Raw genomic sequence first — 17,700 nt, forward strand, 5'->3', positions numbered from 1 at the left:
GGGACTCATCAGCATGTAAATTGTGTTTAAAGCCATTGGCCTGGATAAGATCAGTTAGCATATGAGTATGTCTAGAAAGGAAGGGCCATTAGAGAAAAGGTGAGGAATATTAAGTAAATTGAAGAGGTATGGCCAATAAATCAGGAAAGAATAGAGAGTGAAGAAATATGTTTCAAGAAAGGAGTTTTCAAATATGTCAAACGTAGTTCATAGGTCAAATAAGATGAGAACAGAGAATTGGCCATTGGATTTGGCAGCATGGAAGTCAGTGATGATCTGGACAATTCCATGGAGTACAGCGGGTAAAAGGTTGAGGAAGACTGGATGCGGTGGCTCGTGCCTGTAATCCAGCACTTTGGGGGACCAAGGCAAGAGGATCACAAGGTCAGGAGTTCGAGACCAGCCTGGTCAATATGGTGAAACCTCGTCTCTACTAAAAATACAAAAATTAGCCAGGCATGGTGGCACATGCCTATAATCCCAGCTACTCAGGAGGCTGAGGCAGGAGACTCGCTTGAACCCGGGGGGCTGCAGGTTGCAGTGAGCTGAGATCACGCCACCGCACTCCAGCCTGGACGACAAAGTAAGATTCCCTCTAAAAAAAATAAAAATGAAAAATAAATAAAAGATTGAGGAGAGACTGGGCGTGGTGGCTCACATCTGTAATCCTAGCACTTTGGGAGGCTGAGGCAGGAGGACTGCTTGAGTTGATGAGTTTGAGACCAGCCTGGGCAATATATTGAGATCCTCATCTGTACAAAAAATAGCAAAATTAGCCGGATGGTGCACACCTGTAGTCCCAGCTACTTGGGAGGCTGAAGTGGGGGGATCACTTGAGCCCGGGAGTTTGAGGCTGTAGTGATGTCGCCACTGCACTCCAGCCTAAGCTACAGAATAAGACCTCATCTCAAAACGATTTAAATAAATAAAATAAACAAAATAAAATAAAAAGTTGAGGAGAAAAATGGAGAACACGAATTAGAGAAAGCGTGGCAGTTCTCCTAAAGAGCTTTACTGTAAAGGGGAGTAGAGCAATGAAGGTACTGGATAGTACTGGAAGGGTATTGTGGAATAGGGCAAAGGATAGGGTTTGTTGGCATTTTGTTCAGTTTGGTTTTGCTTGCTTGGCTGCTTGCATTAGGTTAGAAGATATGTGTGAATGCAGACAAGTATGATCTAGAGAGAAAAAATCTGATGATGCAAGAGGTGATATGAGAAACTGTAGGAATAAAATCTCCAGTGGGCAAAAGACAATGGGGTCTAATGTACAAATGGAGCATAGGTCTTAATAGGAACCCTAATTGTTGTTCACTGTAAGTGACAAAAAGAGTACATATTAGTGGATAGAGGTGTGATAGCAGATGTAGTAAAAGGAAATCATGAAAGTTGTGTATTGATTGCTTCTATGCTGTCAGTGAGTGAAGAAGCTATCCAGTAGAATGTGAGAAGGCGATGCTGGATGTTTGAAAAGAGAGGTATGAGGAGAAAAAGCATATTTGGTTTTCCAAACATTTTAAGTTCACTTGGGAGGCTGAGGCAAGAGGATTGCTTGAGACCAGGAAATCAAGGCTGCAGTAAGCCATGACTGCACCATTGCACTCCAGCCTGGGTAGCAGAGTGAGACTTGGTCTCAAAAAAACAAACAAAAAAACTAGGTTCTTTCCCACTTCATACCTTTGCACTTGCTAGTTCTCCTGCTTGGAACTATTTTACACATATCTTTGTGTGCCTGACTTTTTTTTCTCAGCTCAAGTATCACCTCTTTGGGATGACCTTGACCATCCAACCTAAACTGTCACCTCACTTCCCTCCCCTAGTTACTCTCTATTGCATCATCCTGCTTTATCTTCTTCATAGCATATCTCACTATATAAAATTTTTTTTTCATTTATTTGTGCTCCCTCTGCCCCACCCCACATAGAATATAAATTTTCATGAGGTCAGGAATTTTGTGTTCTTTGTTAAGTTTGTTTTTTTGTTTTGTTTTGTTTTGTTTTGAGATGGAGTCTCTTTCTGTCGGCCAGGCTGGAGTGCAGTGGCGCAATCTCTGCTCACCACGACCTCCGCCTTCCGGTTTAAGTGATTCCCCTGCCTCAGCCTTCCAAGTAGTTGGGATTACAGACATGCACCACAACACCTGGCTAATTTTTGTATTTTTAGAGAGATGGGGTTTCACCATGTTGGTCAGGCTGGTCTCAAACTCCTGACCTCCAGTGATCTGCCTGTCTCAGCCTCTCAAAGTGTTGGGATTACAGGCATGAGTCACTGCGCCTGGACTTCTTTTTTTTTTTTGAGAGCGGAGTCTCGCTGTGTCGCCCAGGCTGGAGTGCAGTGGCGCGATCTCGGCTCACTGCAAGCTCCGCCTCCCGGGTTCCCGCCATTCTCCCGCCTCAGCCTCCAAGTAGCTGGGACTACAGGCGCCAGCCACCGCGCCCGGCTAGTTTTTTGTATTTTTAGTAGAGACGGGGTTTTACCGTGTTAGCCAGGAGGGTCTCGATCTCCTGACCTCGTGATCCACCCGCCTCGGCCTCCCAAAGTGCTGGGATTACAGGCTTGAGCCACCGCGCCCGGCCTGCGCCTGGACTTCTTTGTTAAGTTTTATCTATAGCACTGAGAAAAAGATCCCTAGGATATAATGGAAGCTTGGCAGGGCACAATGGCCACACCTGTAATCCCAGAACTTTGAGAGGCTGAGGTGGAAGGATCACTTGAGAACAGACGTTCGAGACCAGCCTGGGCAACATAGTGAGATCCTGTTTCCATAAAACATTAAAAAACCACCTGGGCATGGTAGTGTGCACCTGTAGTCCTAGCTACTTGGGAGGCTAAAGTGGGAGAATTGCTTGAGGCTGGGAGGTCAGGATTGCAGTAAGTCATGATCATCCCACTGTACACCATCCTAGGTGACAGAGCGAGACCTTGTCTCAAAAAAAAAAAGATGATTAATAAATATATAATAGATAATCTAATATAATCATCTATTTACTAGAGATGATTACTAGATGAGTACCATGATTATCACCATGCTATAGGTGCACACAGGTCAAGGTCACACAACAAGTTATGGATAGGGGCGGGATTCATGATTCAAAGTCAGGCAATCCCACTCCAGAATTCACAGTCTCAGACTCTATATGGAATAGGATCTAGAGGAAGATACTAGACTTCTGGCTAATAAGATATTAGGGATCTGACCAATTATTAGGAAAAAAAAGGGTATGACCATGGTTGCATCTCCAGTTCATATAGTTTAGACCAGTCTAATCTCATTGATACAATACAAACAGGCATCTTAAACCTTGTAAATGCACAAAAATAAATTATAAAAAAACTCAACGAGATTGGAATCTTGATAATATATGATTGGCTGCCTTTTTTTTTTTTTAGACAGAATTTCACTATCGTTGCCCAGGCTGGAGTGCAATGGTGTGATCTCGGCTCACTGCAACCTCTGCCTTTCAGGTTCAAGCGATTCTCCTGCCTCAGCCTCCCAAGTAGCTGAGATTACAGGTATGTGCTCCCATGCTTGGCTAATTTTTGTATTTTTAGTAGAGACAGGGTTTCACCATGTTGGCCAGGCATGTCTCGAACTCCTGACCTCAGGTGATCCACCCGTCTCAGCCTCCCAAAGTGCTGGGATTACAGGTGTGAGCCACCGAACCTGTCCTACCTGTTTCTTTTTCTCCCTTCTTTTCTTCCTTCTTTTCCTCTTTTCCTTCCTGTCTCCCTCTTTCCCTTTCTCCTTCCCTTCTTTCCTTTCTTCCTTCCATTTCTTGTAGAGCCTTTGGACTGCTCCATAATGGTGATGCTAATGGTGGAGACATTAACAGTAGTGGTGGGTAGGTTGGATATTTAGAAACCACAAGCTGTGTTTTGATGACTCAGGTGTCACGTTTCGCATATGAGCCCATGACACAGCCTTCCATCCTCTGTGGAATGTTGATGAGATGGCAGGCTGAATCTTGTGGGTCCTGAGGCTGGAGTAGTACAGCATGAGTTAGGGATTTTTAATTTCTGGGAGTTACAAATATATCACTTTAGAAGAAATCTAGAAAATAGGGATTTCTCAAAAATTTGGCAACTGAGAAGTACAACTTCTTTAATTTGGTTACATTTATCTAAATAAAAAGGCAGTTTACCTAGTTATCATGGTTACTTGTTCTTGTTCCTAGCTCATGTTAATTAGATTTAGAATTTTCATTAATTAACTGACCAAACTGGCTTCTCATAGTTTTAACCTTTCCCCTCTTCCCTCCCTCTCTTCCTCCCTCCCTCCCTCCCTCTCTTCCTTCCTTCCTTCCTTCCTTCCTTCCTTCCTTCCTTCCTTCCTTCCTTCCAGCTTAATATTTCCTGAGCACTTACCACATTCTAGGCACTGGGCTAATCACCTTGGCTTAGCACCTTTTATTCTCATAGCAAGCCTAAGAAGTAGGTATTATCATTATCTCCTGATTCCCATGATAATCCAGAGGTCCCAGGGTTGAAGGAACTTGCCTAAAGCCATAGAGCTAGCCTGGGACACAGCATCAATGCAAACCCAGTCATCTGACTCCAAAGCCCATGAATGCAACCACCACAGCACCCTGACCCTGCCTTCCTCTGCTGACCCATTAGCTTTGTCTGAAGTTGCATACAGAGCGACCCCATCATCAGCTAAACCGGTAAGTCCTAAAAAATGCTACTTTTGGGCCAGGCGTGGTGGCTCACCCCTGTAATCCTAGCACTTTGGGAGGCCAAGGAGGGCGGATCACGAGGTCAGGAGATCGAGACAATCTTGGCTAACACAGTGAAACCCCGTCTCTACTAAAAATACAAAAAATTAGCCGGGCATAGTGGCGGGCGCCTGTAGTCCCAGCTACTCGGGAGGCTGAGGCAGGAGAATGGCGTGAACCTGGGAGGCGGAGCTTGTTGTGAGCTGAGATCAGGCCACTGTACTCCAGTCTGGGCGACAGAGCGAGACTCTGTCTAAAAAAAAAAAAATCGACCTTCTTCTCTTTATTCTTCTACTCTTCGCTTGTGTCAATTAAAAAAGAAATCTGTTTGCCATTCAGGAAGCATACAGGTAAAGGTAGAACACAGATGTAGAAGAAAAAAACATTGAAAAACAAAAAGTCCCTAACAGGGTAGGGAAATAACGCTATTCATTGAATGCCATACACCTCTTAGGAGCAGAAGCATATGAAGAAGTTCCCACAATTTTTTCCTCAGAGAACCTTGTTATCTGAAGGTAGGGAAGCTAGATAAATATGCATGAAAAACAAATACAAAAGGACTCAGAGACAAGCTAAAACTAATTATAGCCTTATGGATCTAAACTTAGAAATGCTGACAAATTACCAAATTGAGTAGAGCGACCAGTGGGTTGGGTTTAAGAAAAATGGGGGGCCTGGCGCAGTGGCTCATGCCTGTAATCCCAGGCCGAGGCAGGTGGATCACCTGAGGTCAGGAGTTCAAGACCAGCCTGACTAACCTGGAGAAACCCCGTCTCTACTGAAAATACAGAATTAGCCGGGTGTGGTGGCACATGCCTATAATTCCAGCTACTCAGGAGGCTGAGGCAGGAGAATCACTTGAACCCGGGAGGTGGAGGTTGCGGTGAGCCAAGATCGTGCAATTGCACTCCAGCCTGGGCAACAAGAACGAAACTCCGTATCAATAAAATAAAATAAATACATTGGGGGAGGCTGGGCATGGTGGCTCATGCCTATAATCCCAGCACTTTGGGAGGCCAAGGCAGGTGGATCACAGTTAGCAGTTCAAGACCAGCCTGACCAACATGGTGAAACCCTGTCTCTACTAAAAATGCAAAAATTAGCTGGGCATAATGGCACGCCCCTGTAATCCCAGCTACTCAGGAGGCTGAGGTGGGAGAATTGCTTAAACCTGGGAGGCGGACGCTGCAGTGAGTCAAGATTGTGCCACTGCACTCCAGCCTGGGTGATATAGAGCGAGACCCCGTCTTAGAAAAATAAAAAATAAAAATAAATAAATCAGGGAGGAATTGAGTTTTGTTGTGAGGTTTTGAAGAATGAATGCGATATGGTTTGAAAGTTGTAAAAGGTATAACATACAATTACATTGTGGTAACTAGCTCAGTTAAGCCAGGGAAGAGATTATTATGGGGCACAGGTAAGCTTTTTCCATTTTAATCAGACTAATGTTTATAGACAAATATTAAAAATAGCTGACATTTTAAAATGTTTACTATATGCCAGACATACACATATACATAAACAGAGTTTATACACATATTATTTCTTTAATCCTCATAGTAATCCTATGAGTTACACATTATTATTATCCCTATTTCACAGAGTGGTTAGCTGAATTGCCTGAGGTCACCTGGCTAGTAAATGATGATCTCTGTCTGAATCACAGCCTAAGCTCTTATCCACTACGACACCTTTCTAAATTCATTTACCTAGAGGGCATTTTACATAGGCTAGCAAATAATTGACAATTCCCAATTAAAAAGCCATGTTACTAAGCTGTAACATTTATTTTCTAAGTATCTCTTGAATCTGTCTACCTTTCTCTATCTTTACTGTCATCACCATAGTCCAAGACCCCATCACATTTCACCAGGACAATTGCAATACCGTTTTGTTTCCACTTTTGCTCTTTTCCATTCTTCCTCAGAATGATTTTTATAAAATACAAATAGGGGCCAGGCACGGTGGCTCATGCCTATAATCCCAGCACTTTGGGAGGCCGAGGTTGGTGCATCATTTGAGGTCAGGAGTTCGAGACCAGCCTGGCCAACACGGTGAAAACCCATCTCTACTAAAAAGACAAAAATTAGCCAGGTGTGGTAGCAAGCACCTGTAATCCTAGCTACTCAGGAGGCTGAGGCTCGAACTCGGGAGGTGGAGGTTGCAGTGAGCTGAGATCCCACCACTGCACTCCAGCTTGGGGGACAAGAGTGAGACTCTGTCTCAAAAAAAAAAAAAAAAAAGAAAAAAAAACAAATAGGACCATGTCCCTTCCTTGCTTAAAATCCTTTGATGGCCTCCCATTGCTCTCACTGGTTTAATGTCTGTCCCTTCCACTAGACTGGAAGCTCTCTGAAGGGTGTGGCAGTGCCTGTCTTTTTCTTTTTTTGAGTCTCACTCTGTCGCCCAGACTGGAGTGCAGTGTTGCGATCTCAGCTCACTGCAACCTCCGCCTCCTGGGTTCAAGCGATTCTTCTGTCTCAGGGCTGTAGCTAGGACTACAGGCACGTTTCACCACGCCTGGCTAATATTTGTACTTTTAGCAGAGACTATGGTTTCACCATATTGGTCAGGCTGGTCTCAAACTACTGACTTCAGGTGACCCACCTGCCTCGGACTCTCAAAGTGCTGGGATTACAGGTGTAGCCCACCGTGCCCAGCTGTGCCTTTTTCTTTTTTGTTGTTTTTTAGACTGAGTCTTGCTCTGTCGCCAAGCTGGAGTGCAGTGGCGCGATCTCAGCTCACTGCAAGTTCTGCCTCCCGGGTTCTCGCCATTCTCCTGCCTCAGCCTTCCGAGTAGCTGGGACTACAGGCGCCCGCCGCCACCACGCCCGGATAATTTTTTGTATTTTTTTGTTTTGTTTTGTTTTTTTTTTTTGAGACGGGGTCTCGCTCTGTCGCCCAGGCTGGAGTGCAGTGGCCGGATCTCAGCTCACTGCAAGCTCCGCCTCCCGGGTTTAAGCCATTCTCTCGCCTCAGCCTCCCGAGTAGCTGGGACTACAGGCGCCCGCCATCTCGCCCGGCTAATTTTTTGTATTTTTTTTAGTAGAGACGGGGTTTCACCGTGTTAGCCAGGATGGTCTCGATCTCCTGACCTCGTGATCCGCCCGTCTCGGCCTCCCAAAGTGCTGGGATTACAGGCTTGAGCCACCGCGCGCGGCCAATTTTTTGTATTTTTAAAAGAGACGGGGTTTCACCGTCTTGGCCAGGTGAACGCCTGACCTCATGATCTGCCCCACCTTGGCTCTCAAAGTGCTGGAATTACAGGTGTGAGCCACGGCGCCCTGCCAGTCTTTTCTTTTTTCTTGAGACGGAGTCTCACTCTGTCGCCCAGGATGGAGTGCAGTGGTGCCATCTCGACTCAGTGCACCCTCCACCTCCTGGGTTCAAGCAGTTCTCCTGCCTCAGCCTCCCGAGTAGCTGGGACTACAGGTGCACGCCACCATACCCAGCTAATTTTTCTATTTTTAGTAGAGACGGGGTTTCACTATGTTGGCCAGGCTGGTCTCAAACTCCTGACCTCAGGTCATCCACCCACTTTGGCCTCCCAAAATAATGGTAGTATGGCCACCGCGCCTGGCCCTGTTTGGTAAGTCTTAACAGTCTGAGCCAGGCAGTGGGACCAGGTAGGCTTTCAGTCTCTCGCTTAAAAACGGAGATTGTTGGCCGGGCACGGTGGCTCACGCCTGTAATCCCAACACTTTGGGAGGCCGAGGCGGGCGGATCACGAGGTCAAGAGATCGAGACCATCCTGGCCAACATGGTGAAACCCCGCTTCTACTGAAAATACAAAAATTAGCTGGGCGCGGTGGCGCGCGCCTGTAGTCCCAGCTACTAAGGAGGGTGGGGCAGGAGAATCGCTTGAACCCGGGAGGCGGAAGTTGCAGTGAGCCGAGATCGCGCCGCTGCACTCCAGCCTGGGCGACAGAGCGATACTGCGTCTCAAAAACAACAATAACAAAAAGGAGATTGTTAATACGCGGTTATACAATGTCTAAATACTGGGCTGTTGAATGCCACCGACAGTAATAAATATCTGTGCATAGTGGCAAGCCATAAGTAGCGCCTCAGTCACCGAATAGTAATTAACTGCGTATCCCGGCATCCCGACAGGCAACCGGCTCTACCGGGTGAAAAAGTTGATGGCCAAGGAACTCCAACCTAACCAGGGCATACTCGCGATGTTCTAAGATCCCACACTGCATCATGGACTTTGTAGTTCAACATGCCAGTGACGTCACTGCCGGTTCCTCTCTGAGTGGGCCTATCGGGTAGACTCCGATAACCCGTTTTTCTCTGGGAATTGTAGTCAGTAAGCGCCTGCTGTGCCTCTGCTCGAGTGGTCTGCGAACTACACTTCCCGGCGGGCTGTGAGATGCCTTGGCCGTGGTTGGTAAGGAGCCGGATGATTGCCTCAGCAGGTGTGAAGCGTGTGCTTTAGTTTCGTGGGGGGCCTGACATCCTCGAGAGGGAGGGGAAAGGTTGTAACCATTCCTTTGGTTACAAGGTCGCCAGGGTCATTGTCGTGGATTTGTACAGTCGGCTGGGCGGTGCAATGGCGGTGAGTTTGAGCGGGAAGAGTCCACAGGGGCCCTGGAGCCAGACTGACCAGTCTCTAGGGGCTGTCCATGTGCTGTCCTGAAGAGAAAGTCCTTTTCTAAAAGAGAGCCACGCTTAAGGCGTGCCTGTCATAGAGGCTTTGTTCTTTCTTGCTAGCTGATGAACCAGGAACTGATGTCTGTTAACTTTACTTAGTACTTGGATATCATATTTGTTATTTCTCTGGCGTTTCTAAAATCGAGGTGGAGAGCCGGACACGGTGGCTCACGGCTGTAATCCCAGCACTTTGGGAGGCTGAGACAGGTGGATCATTTGAGGTCAGGAGTTCGAGACCATCCTGGCCAACATGGTGAGACCCCCGTCTCTACCAAAAATACAAAAATTAGCCGGGCGTAGTGGTGCGCGCCTGTTAACCCAGCTTCTCGGAAGGCTGAGGCAGGATAATTGCTTGAACCCGTGAGACGGAGGCTGCTGTGAGCCGAGATCGCGCCACTCCACTCCAGCCTGTGCGACAGAGTGAGACTCCGTCTTAAAAATTAAATAAATAAATAAATAAACAAATAAAACCGAGGTGGAGAGAGGAGTATGTAAGTTGATTCCTACTTCCAGCAAAAAAAAATTGAGCGCCTCTCCGTAAAAGGGACAAAAATCTCTCTTTTCAGAAAGTGTTTTTGTGTGTGGGTAATATTGTGTCAGGTGCTGATAAATGCTATGGTGAAAAAATAGAGCAGGAAGAGGTGCTAGGGAGTGTACAGTGGGGGTAGTACAGTTTTTTATTTTTTTTATTTTTTTTATTTTTTTAAATTTGAGAGATATTCTCACTCTGTGGCCCAGACTGGAATGCAGTGGCGTGATCATGGCTCACTGCAGCCTGGACCTTAGGGCTCAAGCGATCCTCACACCTCAGCCTCCCCACAGCTGGCACTACAGGCGTGCTCCATTACACCCGACTAATTTTTTGTATTTTTAGTAGGGACGGGGTTTCGAACTCCTGGGCTCAAGCGATCCTTCTGCCTCAGCCTCCGAAAGTGCTGGGACTACAGACGAGCCATCCCGCCCGTTTTTTGTTTTTTTGTTTTTTGGTTTTCTTGAGACAGAGTCTTGCTCTGTTGCCAGGCTGGAGTGCAGTGGTGCGATCTCGGCTCACTGCAACCTCCGCCTCCCAGGTTCAAGCGGTACTCCTGCCTCAACTTCCCGAGTAGCTGGGACTACAGACGCGCGCCGCTACGCCCAGCTAATTTTTTTGTATTTTAGTAGAGACGGGGTTTCACAGGATACCCCTTTAAGAAGAAAGGAGGCTGTGACCACATGGATTTCCTCAGGGATAGCCAGGGGCACCATGCTTAATTCACAGGGAGTCCCTCTTCTTTTCACCATGTTGGCCAGGATGGGCTTTATCTCCTGACCTTGTGATCCGCCTGCCTCGGCTTCCCAAAGTGCTGGGATTACAGGTGTGAGCCATCGCACCTGGCCTGTTGCAATTTTTAAAAGGATGAACAAGGAAGGCTTTGCTCAAAAGGTGGCAAAAACGAGGTAAGAGAGCAACCCATGCAACTATAGGAAGAAAGAGATTTCCAGGCAGAGGCAACAGTGTAAGTGAAAAGCAAGGATCCTGGGTAGAAGCCAGGGATGTTTCTAAACATCCTGCAGTGCACAGGACAACCTCTGAAAATAAAGAATTATTTGGCCCAAAGTGTAAGTAGTGCCAAAGTTTAGGCACTCTGGTTTAGTTAAATAAGCTTTTGTTATCAGTGAGGAAGTTGAGTCTCAGATTGATCAAATGACTTGCTTAAAGTTATACAACAAGTTGGTGTTTGGGCCAATATCAGATTTTATTACACTTGATCTCTGAGGTTTTGAGAAACAAGTTTTTCTGAGAAACAGAAAACTCAAATAAGAGCTTTCTTGCATTTGCTGTACTCAGTACAATGAAAAGAAACTCATAGTTCTAAGTAATTTGTAAAATACTTGCTTTCATATTCTTCTTTACAATGGTCATATTTTTAATTTTTATTTGTATTATTATTATTTTTTGAAATGGACTCTCACTCTTGCCCAGGCTGGAGTGCAGTGGTGTGATCTCAGTTCACTGCAGCCTCTGCCTCCCAGGTTCAAGTGATTCTCCCACTTCAGCTTCCTGAATAGCTGGTACTACAGGTGTGTGCCACTACGTCCAGCTAATTTTTGTATTTTTTGGTATAGATGGAATTTCACCATGTTGGCCAGACTGGTCTTGAACGCCTGACCTCAAGTGATCTGCCCACCTCGGCCTCTCAGAGTGCTGGGATTACAGGTGTGAGCCACCGCACCTGGCCATATTTTTTGTTTTTTGAGACAGGGACTCACTCTGTCAATCAGGCTGTAGTGCAGTGGTACAATCATAGCTCACTGCAGCCAGCCTTGACCTCCTGGGTTCGAGTGATCCTTTGGCCTCAGTGTTCCCATGCCCTGTCCATGGTGGTTTTTAGGTAAAAAGGTATTTTTTTTTTTTTTTTTGAGACAGCGTCTAGCTCTGTCACCCAGGCTGGAGTGCAGTGGCGCGATCTCGGCTCACTGCAAGCTCCGCCTCCTGGGTTCATGCCATTCTCCTGCCTCAGCCTCCTGAGTAGCTGGGACTACAGGTGCCCACCACCACTCCCCACTAATTTTTTGCATTTTTAGTAGAGACAGGGTTTCACCGTGTTGGCCAGGATGGTCTCAATCTCCTGACCTCATGATCCGCCCGCCTCGGCCTCCCAAAGTGCTGGGATTACGGGTGTGAGCCACCGCACCAAGCCGATATTTGTTACATATTTTCTGTGTCTGTGGCATTGTTCTTGGTGCTAAGGTGACTATAAAAGATTTAAAAGTTCCTGCCTGTTGGGAATTTACAGCCCAACTGCATAAATGTCTTAAAATAATTTGGTTATATTTAACAGAAGTCAACTCAAGTTGGTTAAGGAGGAGTTTAGTAATAACGTGGAAGTTGGCCTAGTGTGATGGTTCACGCCTGTAATCTCAGCACTTTGGGAAGCCAAGGCTGGTGGATTGCTTGAGCCTAGGAGTTCAAGACCAGCCTGGGCAACATGGTGAAACCCTGTATCTACAAAAAAGTACAAAAACTAGCTGGGTGTGGTGATGCATATGCCTGTAGTCCCAGCTATTCAGGAGGCTGAGGTGGGAAGATTGAGCCCAGTAGGTCAAGGCTGCAGTGAGCTGTGCTTGCACCATCATGCTCCAGCCTGGGTGGCAGAGGGAGGCCCTCTCTCTCTCTCACAGACACACACACATAAATACAGTGAAATTTCATATTACCCATGACTGTAGGGTAGGAGATATAACTAGGCTCTCTGAGGCCCTACATACTTTTGCCTTTGTGGGTGGGTCCTTTCCCCTGTAAAAATATTAGAAATTATATTTTACAGACTGGGCGGGGTGGCTCGTGCCTGTAATGACAGCAGTTTGGAAGGCTGAGATAGGTGGACCACCTGAGATCAGGAATTTGAGACCAGCCTGGCCAACGTGGTGAAACCTCGTCTCTACCAAAAATACAAAAATTAACGGGTGTGGTGGCGTGCGCCTATAATCCCAGCTACTTGGGAGGCTGAGGCAGGAGAATTGCTTGAACCCCAGAGATGGAGGTTTCAGTGAGCTGAGATTGTTCTCGCTCTGTTGCCTAGGCTGGAGTGCAGTGCCTCCATCTTGGCTCACTGTAACCACTGCCTCTTGGGTTCAAGTAATTCTCCTGTCTATGCCTCCTGAGTAGCTGAGATTATAGGTGTGTACCACCACATCCGGCTAATTTTTGTAGTTTTAGTAGAGACGTGGTTTCGCCATATTGGCCAGGCTGGTCTCGAACTCGTAGCCTCAGGTGATCCACCCACCTCAGCCTCTCAAAGTGCTGGGATTACAGGCATGAGCCACCACGCCCAGCCAAAAAAAATGTTTTTCTTGTAAAGAGGAGGTCTTGCTATGTTGCCTAGGCTGGTCTCAAACTCCTGGCCTCAAATAATCCTCCCTCCTCAACCTTCCAAAGTGTTGGGATTATAGACATAAGGCACTACATCCAGCCAAGTTACTTATTAAGAAGAGGTTTTGGAGTGAGAGGGGGCAGCGGAGTTGATAGTCTAAATGAAGGTGGTTAGTAGCAGGAATGGAAAGGGATGAACAGATGTGCAGGCTTATTATTTCTTAGGAAAGAAAATACCTTATGCAATCACTGTTTTATGGAAACTTGAAAAGAGTCCAGGTTTTTATTTATTTATTTATTTATTTTTGGGGACGGAGTTTTGCTCTTGTTGCCCAGGGTGGAGTGCAATGGCGTGATATTGGCTCACTGCAATTTCCACCTGCTGGGTTCAAGCGATTCTCCTGCCTCAGCCTCCCAAGTAGCTGAAATTACAGGTGTGTGCTACCTTGCCTAGCTAATTTTTGTGTTTTTAGTAGAGATGGGGTTTCACCATGTTGGAGAGGCTCGTCTCTAACTCCTGACCTCTGGTGATCCTCTCGCCTCGGCCTCCCAAAGTGCTGGAATCACAGGCATGAGCCACCGTGTCCAGCCTGTTTTATGTTAATTTCATACGAACAGTTCTTTAACAATTTTGGAGAGAAGTTCTCTATCAGTATCTTTGATATTCATGTATTTTAACTAAATAGAAACATTTGATGGTAATGTTACATTGTAGTATATAATTTTTAAAAAGCATATGAAAGCCTTTTACATATTTCAGTAGTTGTTCAACCATTTCTTTGAGGTTTGAGGTAGACAGGTCATGATAATCCCAATTTTTTTTTCCGATGGAGTCTTGCTGTGTCACCCAAGCTGGAGTGTAGTGGCATGATCTCGGCTCACTGCAGCCTCCGCCTCCCTGGTTCAAGTGATTCTCCTGCCTCAGCTTCCCGAGTTGCTGAGATTACAGGTACCTGCCACCACACCCAGCTAATTTTTGTATTTTAGTAGAGACGGGTTTTGCTCTGTTGGCCAGACTGGTCTTGAACTCCTGACCTCAAGCAATCCACCCGCCTCGGCCTCCCAAAGTGCTGGGATTACACACATGAGCCACTGCGCCTGACTGATAACCCTAATTTTTAATGTTCATTTAAAATTCAAGATAACCATCGAAAAATCAGTCTATCAGTGAGCAGTTCAGTTCTGTGAACCCAATTCTTTTTTAAAGCAAGCATGCTGAAATACAGAGTGGATTAGTCTCTTTGTGTCCAATAGGAAAGAAAAGGAACAGCCAAAGTGGACTTTTTGAAGAAGATTGAGAAAGAAATCCAACAGAAATGGGATACTGAGAGAGTGTTTGAGGTGAATGCATCTAATTTAGAGAAACAGACCAGGTGAGTAATAGTTTGTGAAGTTCTGCACATTGTATTTCTAAAACCATTGGCTTTATAGTACAGAAACAGCTTGGTGGAACCCATAAGGTAGATTGTATTTATAATGCCTGAAACAGGGTAAAGGAGGTGACTTTCACTTTCTGCATATGAATTAGGATCTTTTTCTTTTTCTTTTTTTTTTTTTTGAGGCGGAGTCTCGCTCTGTCGCCCGGACTGGAGTGCAGTGGCCAGATCTCAGCTCACTGCAAGCTCCGCCTCCCGGGTTTACGCCATTCTTCTGCCTCAGCCTCCTGAGTAGCTGGGACTACAGGCGCCCGCCACCTCACCCGGCTCGTTTTTGTATTTTTAGTAGAGATGGGGTTTCACCGTATTAGCCAGGATGGTCTCAATCTCCTGACCTCGTGATCCGCCCATCTCGGCCTCCCAAAGTGCTGGGATTACAGGCTTGAGCCACCGCGCCCGGCAGGATCTTTTTTCTTATGGGATTTGTGAAGATTTTTTTCTTTTTTTTTTGAGACGGAGTCTCGCTCTGCCGCCCAGGCTGGAGTGCAGTGGCCGGATCTCAGCTCACTGCAAGCTCCGCCTCCTGGGTTTACGCCATTCTCCTGCCTCAGCCTCACGAGTAGCTGGGGCTACAGGCGCCCGCCACATCGCCCGGCTAGTTTTTTTTTTTTTTTTTGTATGTTTTAGTATAGATGGGATTTCACCGTGTTAGCCAGGATGGTCTCGATCTCCTGACCTTGTGATCCACCCGTCTCGGCCTCCCAAAGTGCTGGGATTACAGGCTTGAGCCACCGTGCCTGGCTGTAAAGATTTTTTTTCTCAAGTTTTGTTTTAAAGACTACAGTATTTTGAATATTTGGACAAAGAAGGATGTTTTGAGATTTTTTTCTTTGCTGACTGATAAAGTTATTCTGTTAGACTCATAACGGTTATTATCTCCAAAGACAGAAAATATAAACTTTTGTGTTTTTTCTTTATGAGTAAACCTAATGCTTGTAAAAGTATAAATGTTGAAGATATTCATAAATACTGCATTGCCTTGATACTAAAATAATACTGATTTAAAGACAAACATAATGACATGATATTTGGAAAAACAGAAACAAAATAATTCCCCCAAACAGTGCTACAATAAATGTATGCATCAATTATAAGATATATCCCAGATTTGTATATGTTGAGATGTAAGAAAATGTGCTTTTTCAGATTGAAGAAATACAGTTATAATAACAACAATAATAGTAAGTTAACATTGAACACTTACTGTGTGCTAGCAAATGTGGCAGGTTTTTTACATGCATATTCTCATTTAATCTTTTTCTTTTTTTTTTTTTTTTGAGACGGAATCTCGCTCTTGCCTAGGCTGGAGTGCAATGGCGCGATCTTGGCTCACTGCAAGCTCTGCCTCCCTGGTTCACTGGCCTCCCTGAGGTCATTCTCCTGCCTCAGCCTCCCAAGTAACTGGGACTACTCCCAAGTAACTGGGCACCCGCCACCACGCCCAGCTAATTTTTTTGTATTTTTTTTTAGTAGAGGCGGGGTTTCACTGTGTTAGCCAGGATGGTCTCGATCTCCTGACCTCGTGATCCTCCCTCCTCGGCCTCCCAAAGTGCTGGGATTACAGGCGTGAGCCACCGCGCCTGGCCCCTTAATCTTCTTTTTTTTTTTTTTTTTTTTTTTTTTGAGACGGAGTCTCGCTCTGTCACCCAGGCTGGAGTGCTGTGGCCAGATCTCAGCTCACTGCAAGCTCCGCCTCCCGAGTTCACGCCATTCTCCTGCCTCAGCCTCCCGGGTAGCTGGGACTACAGGCGCCGCCACCTCGCCCGGCTAGTTTTTTGTAGTTTTTAGTAGAGACGGGGTTTCACCGTGTTAGCCAGGATGGTCTCGATCTCCTGACCTCGTGATCCGCCTGTCTCGGCCTCCCAAAGTGCTGGGATTACAGGCGTGAGCCACCGCGCCCGGCCCCTTAATCTTCTTTTTCTTTCTTTTTTATTTTTATTTTTTGAGACAAAGTCTTGCTCTGTCGTCAGGCTGGAGTGCAGTGGCGCCATCTCAGCTTACTGCAACCTCGGGCTCCCTGGTTCAAGCGATTCTCCTACCTCAGCCTCCTTAGTAGCTAGGATTACAGGCACGTACCACCACGCCCAGCTAATTTTTGTATTTTTAGTAGAGATGAGGTTTCACTATGTTGCCCAGGGTGGTCTCAATTTCCTGACCTGGTGATCTGCCTGCCTCGGCCCCCCGAGGCAGCGTGCCTAGCCTTTTTCTTTCTTTTTTTTTTAGACAAAGTCTTGCTCTGTCATTCAAGCTGGAGTGCAGTGGCACAAGCATATCTCACTGTAACCTCAAACTCCCGAGCTCAAGCAATTCTTCCTTGGCCTTCTGAGTAGCTGGGACTACAGGCATGCGCCACCATGCCTGGCTAATTTGTTTTTTCTTAGAGACAGGGTCTTGTTATGTTGCCCAGGCTGGTCTCAAACTCCTGGCTTCAAGTAATCCTTCTGCCTTGGCCTCTCAAAGCTCTTAAGATTATAAGACATGAGCCGTCACTCCCGGCCTCATTTTATCTTTTAATTTTTTTTTTATTTTTTTGAGGTGGTGTCTTGCTCTCTTGCCTTGGCTGGAGTGCAGTGGCATGATCTCGGCTCACGGCAACCTCTGCCTCCCGGGTTCAATGATTCTCCTGCCTCAGCCTCCCCAGTAGCTGGGATTACAGGCACGTGCCACCACGCCCAGCTAATTTTTAATTTTTATTTTTAATAGAGATGGGGTTTTGCCACGTTGGCCAATCTGGTCTCAAACTCAGATGATCCACCTGCCATGGACTCCCAAAGTGCTGGGATTGTAGGTGTGAGCCACTGCCCCCGGCCATAATCTTTTTTTTTTTTTTTTTTTAATTTGGAGACAGAGTCTGTGGTGTCAAATAGAGTGAGCCTCTGTCACCCAGGCTGGAGTGCAGTTGTGGGATCTCGGCTCACTGCAACCTCTGTCTCCTGGGCTGAGGTGATCCTCCTACCTCAGCCTCCTGAGTAGCTGGGACTATAGGCGCACACCACCATACCCAGCTAATTTTTCTATTTTTAGTAGAAATGAGGTCTTGTTA

The 17,700-nt window shown here is 46.2% G+C and overlaps 1 protein-coding gene across 5 annotated transcripts in view; it reads left to right on the forward strand.

Moving 5' to 3' along the window:
• Positions 1 to 8,968: 8,968 nt before the first annotated feature.
• The window catches only part of LARS1 (leucyl-tRNA synthetase 1), a 70,632-nt gene continuing 61,900 nt past the window's right edge, over positions 8,969 to 17,700 (forward strand). The window contains exons 1-2 of one of the 5 annotated variants that reach the window (XM_033180767.1): positions 8,969 to 9,133; positions 14,476 to 14,594. Coding sequence is in view for 2 of the 5 variants with exons in the window: in XM_033180765.1 (XP_033036656.1) it covers positions 9,088 to 9,105; positions 14,476 to 14,594 (137 nt within the window). In the remaining 3 variants the exon portion in view is untranslated. Of the gene's footprint in view, positions 9,274 to 14,475; positions 14,595 to 17,700 lie in introns of all 5 variants that reach the window. The other 4 variants (XM_033180766.1, XM_033180770.1, XM_033180765.1 and 1 more) reach the window with 4 other exon arrangements.

This window comes from Trachypithecus francoisi, unplaced genomic scaffold (genome assembly GCF_009764315.1).
Source record: "Trachypithecus francoisi isolate TF-2019V2 unplaced genomic scaffold, Tfra_2.0 Lachesis_group2, whole genome shotgun sequence".
Lineage (NCBI taxonomy): Eukaryota > Metazoa > Chordata > Mammalia > Primates > Cercopithecidae > Trachypithecus > Trachypithecus francoisi.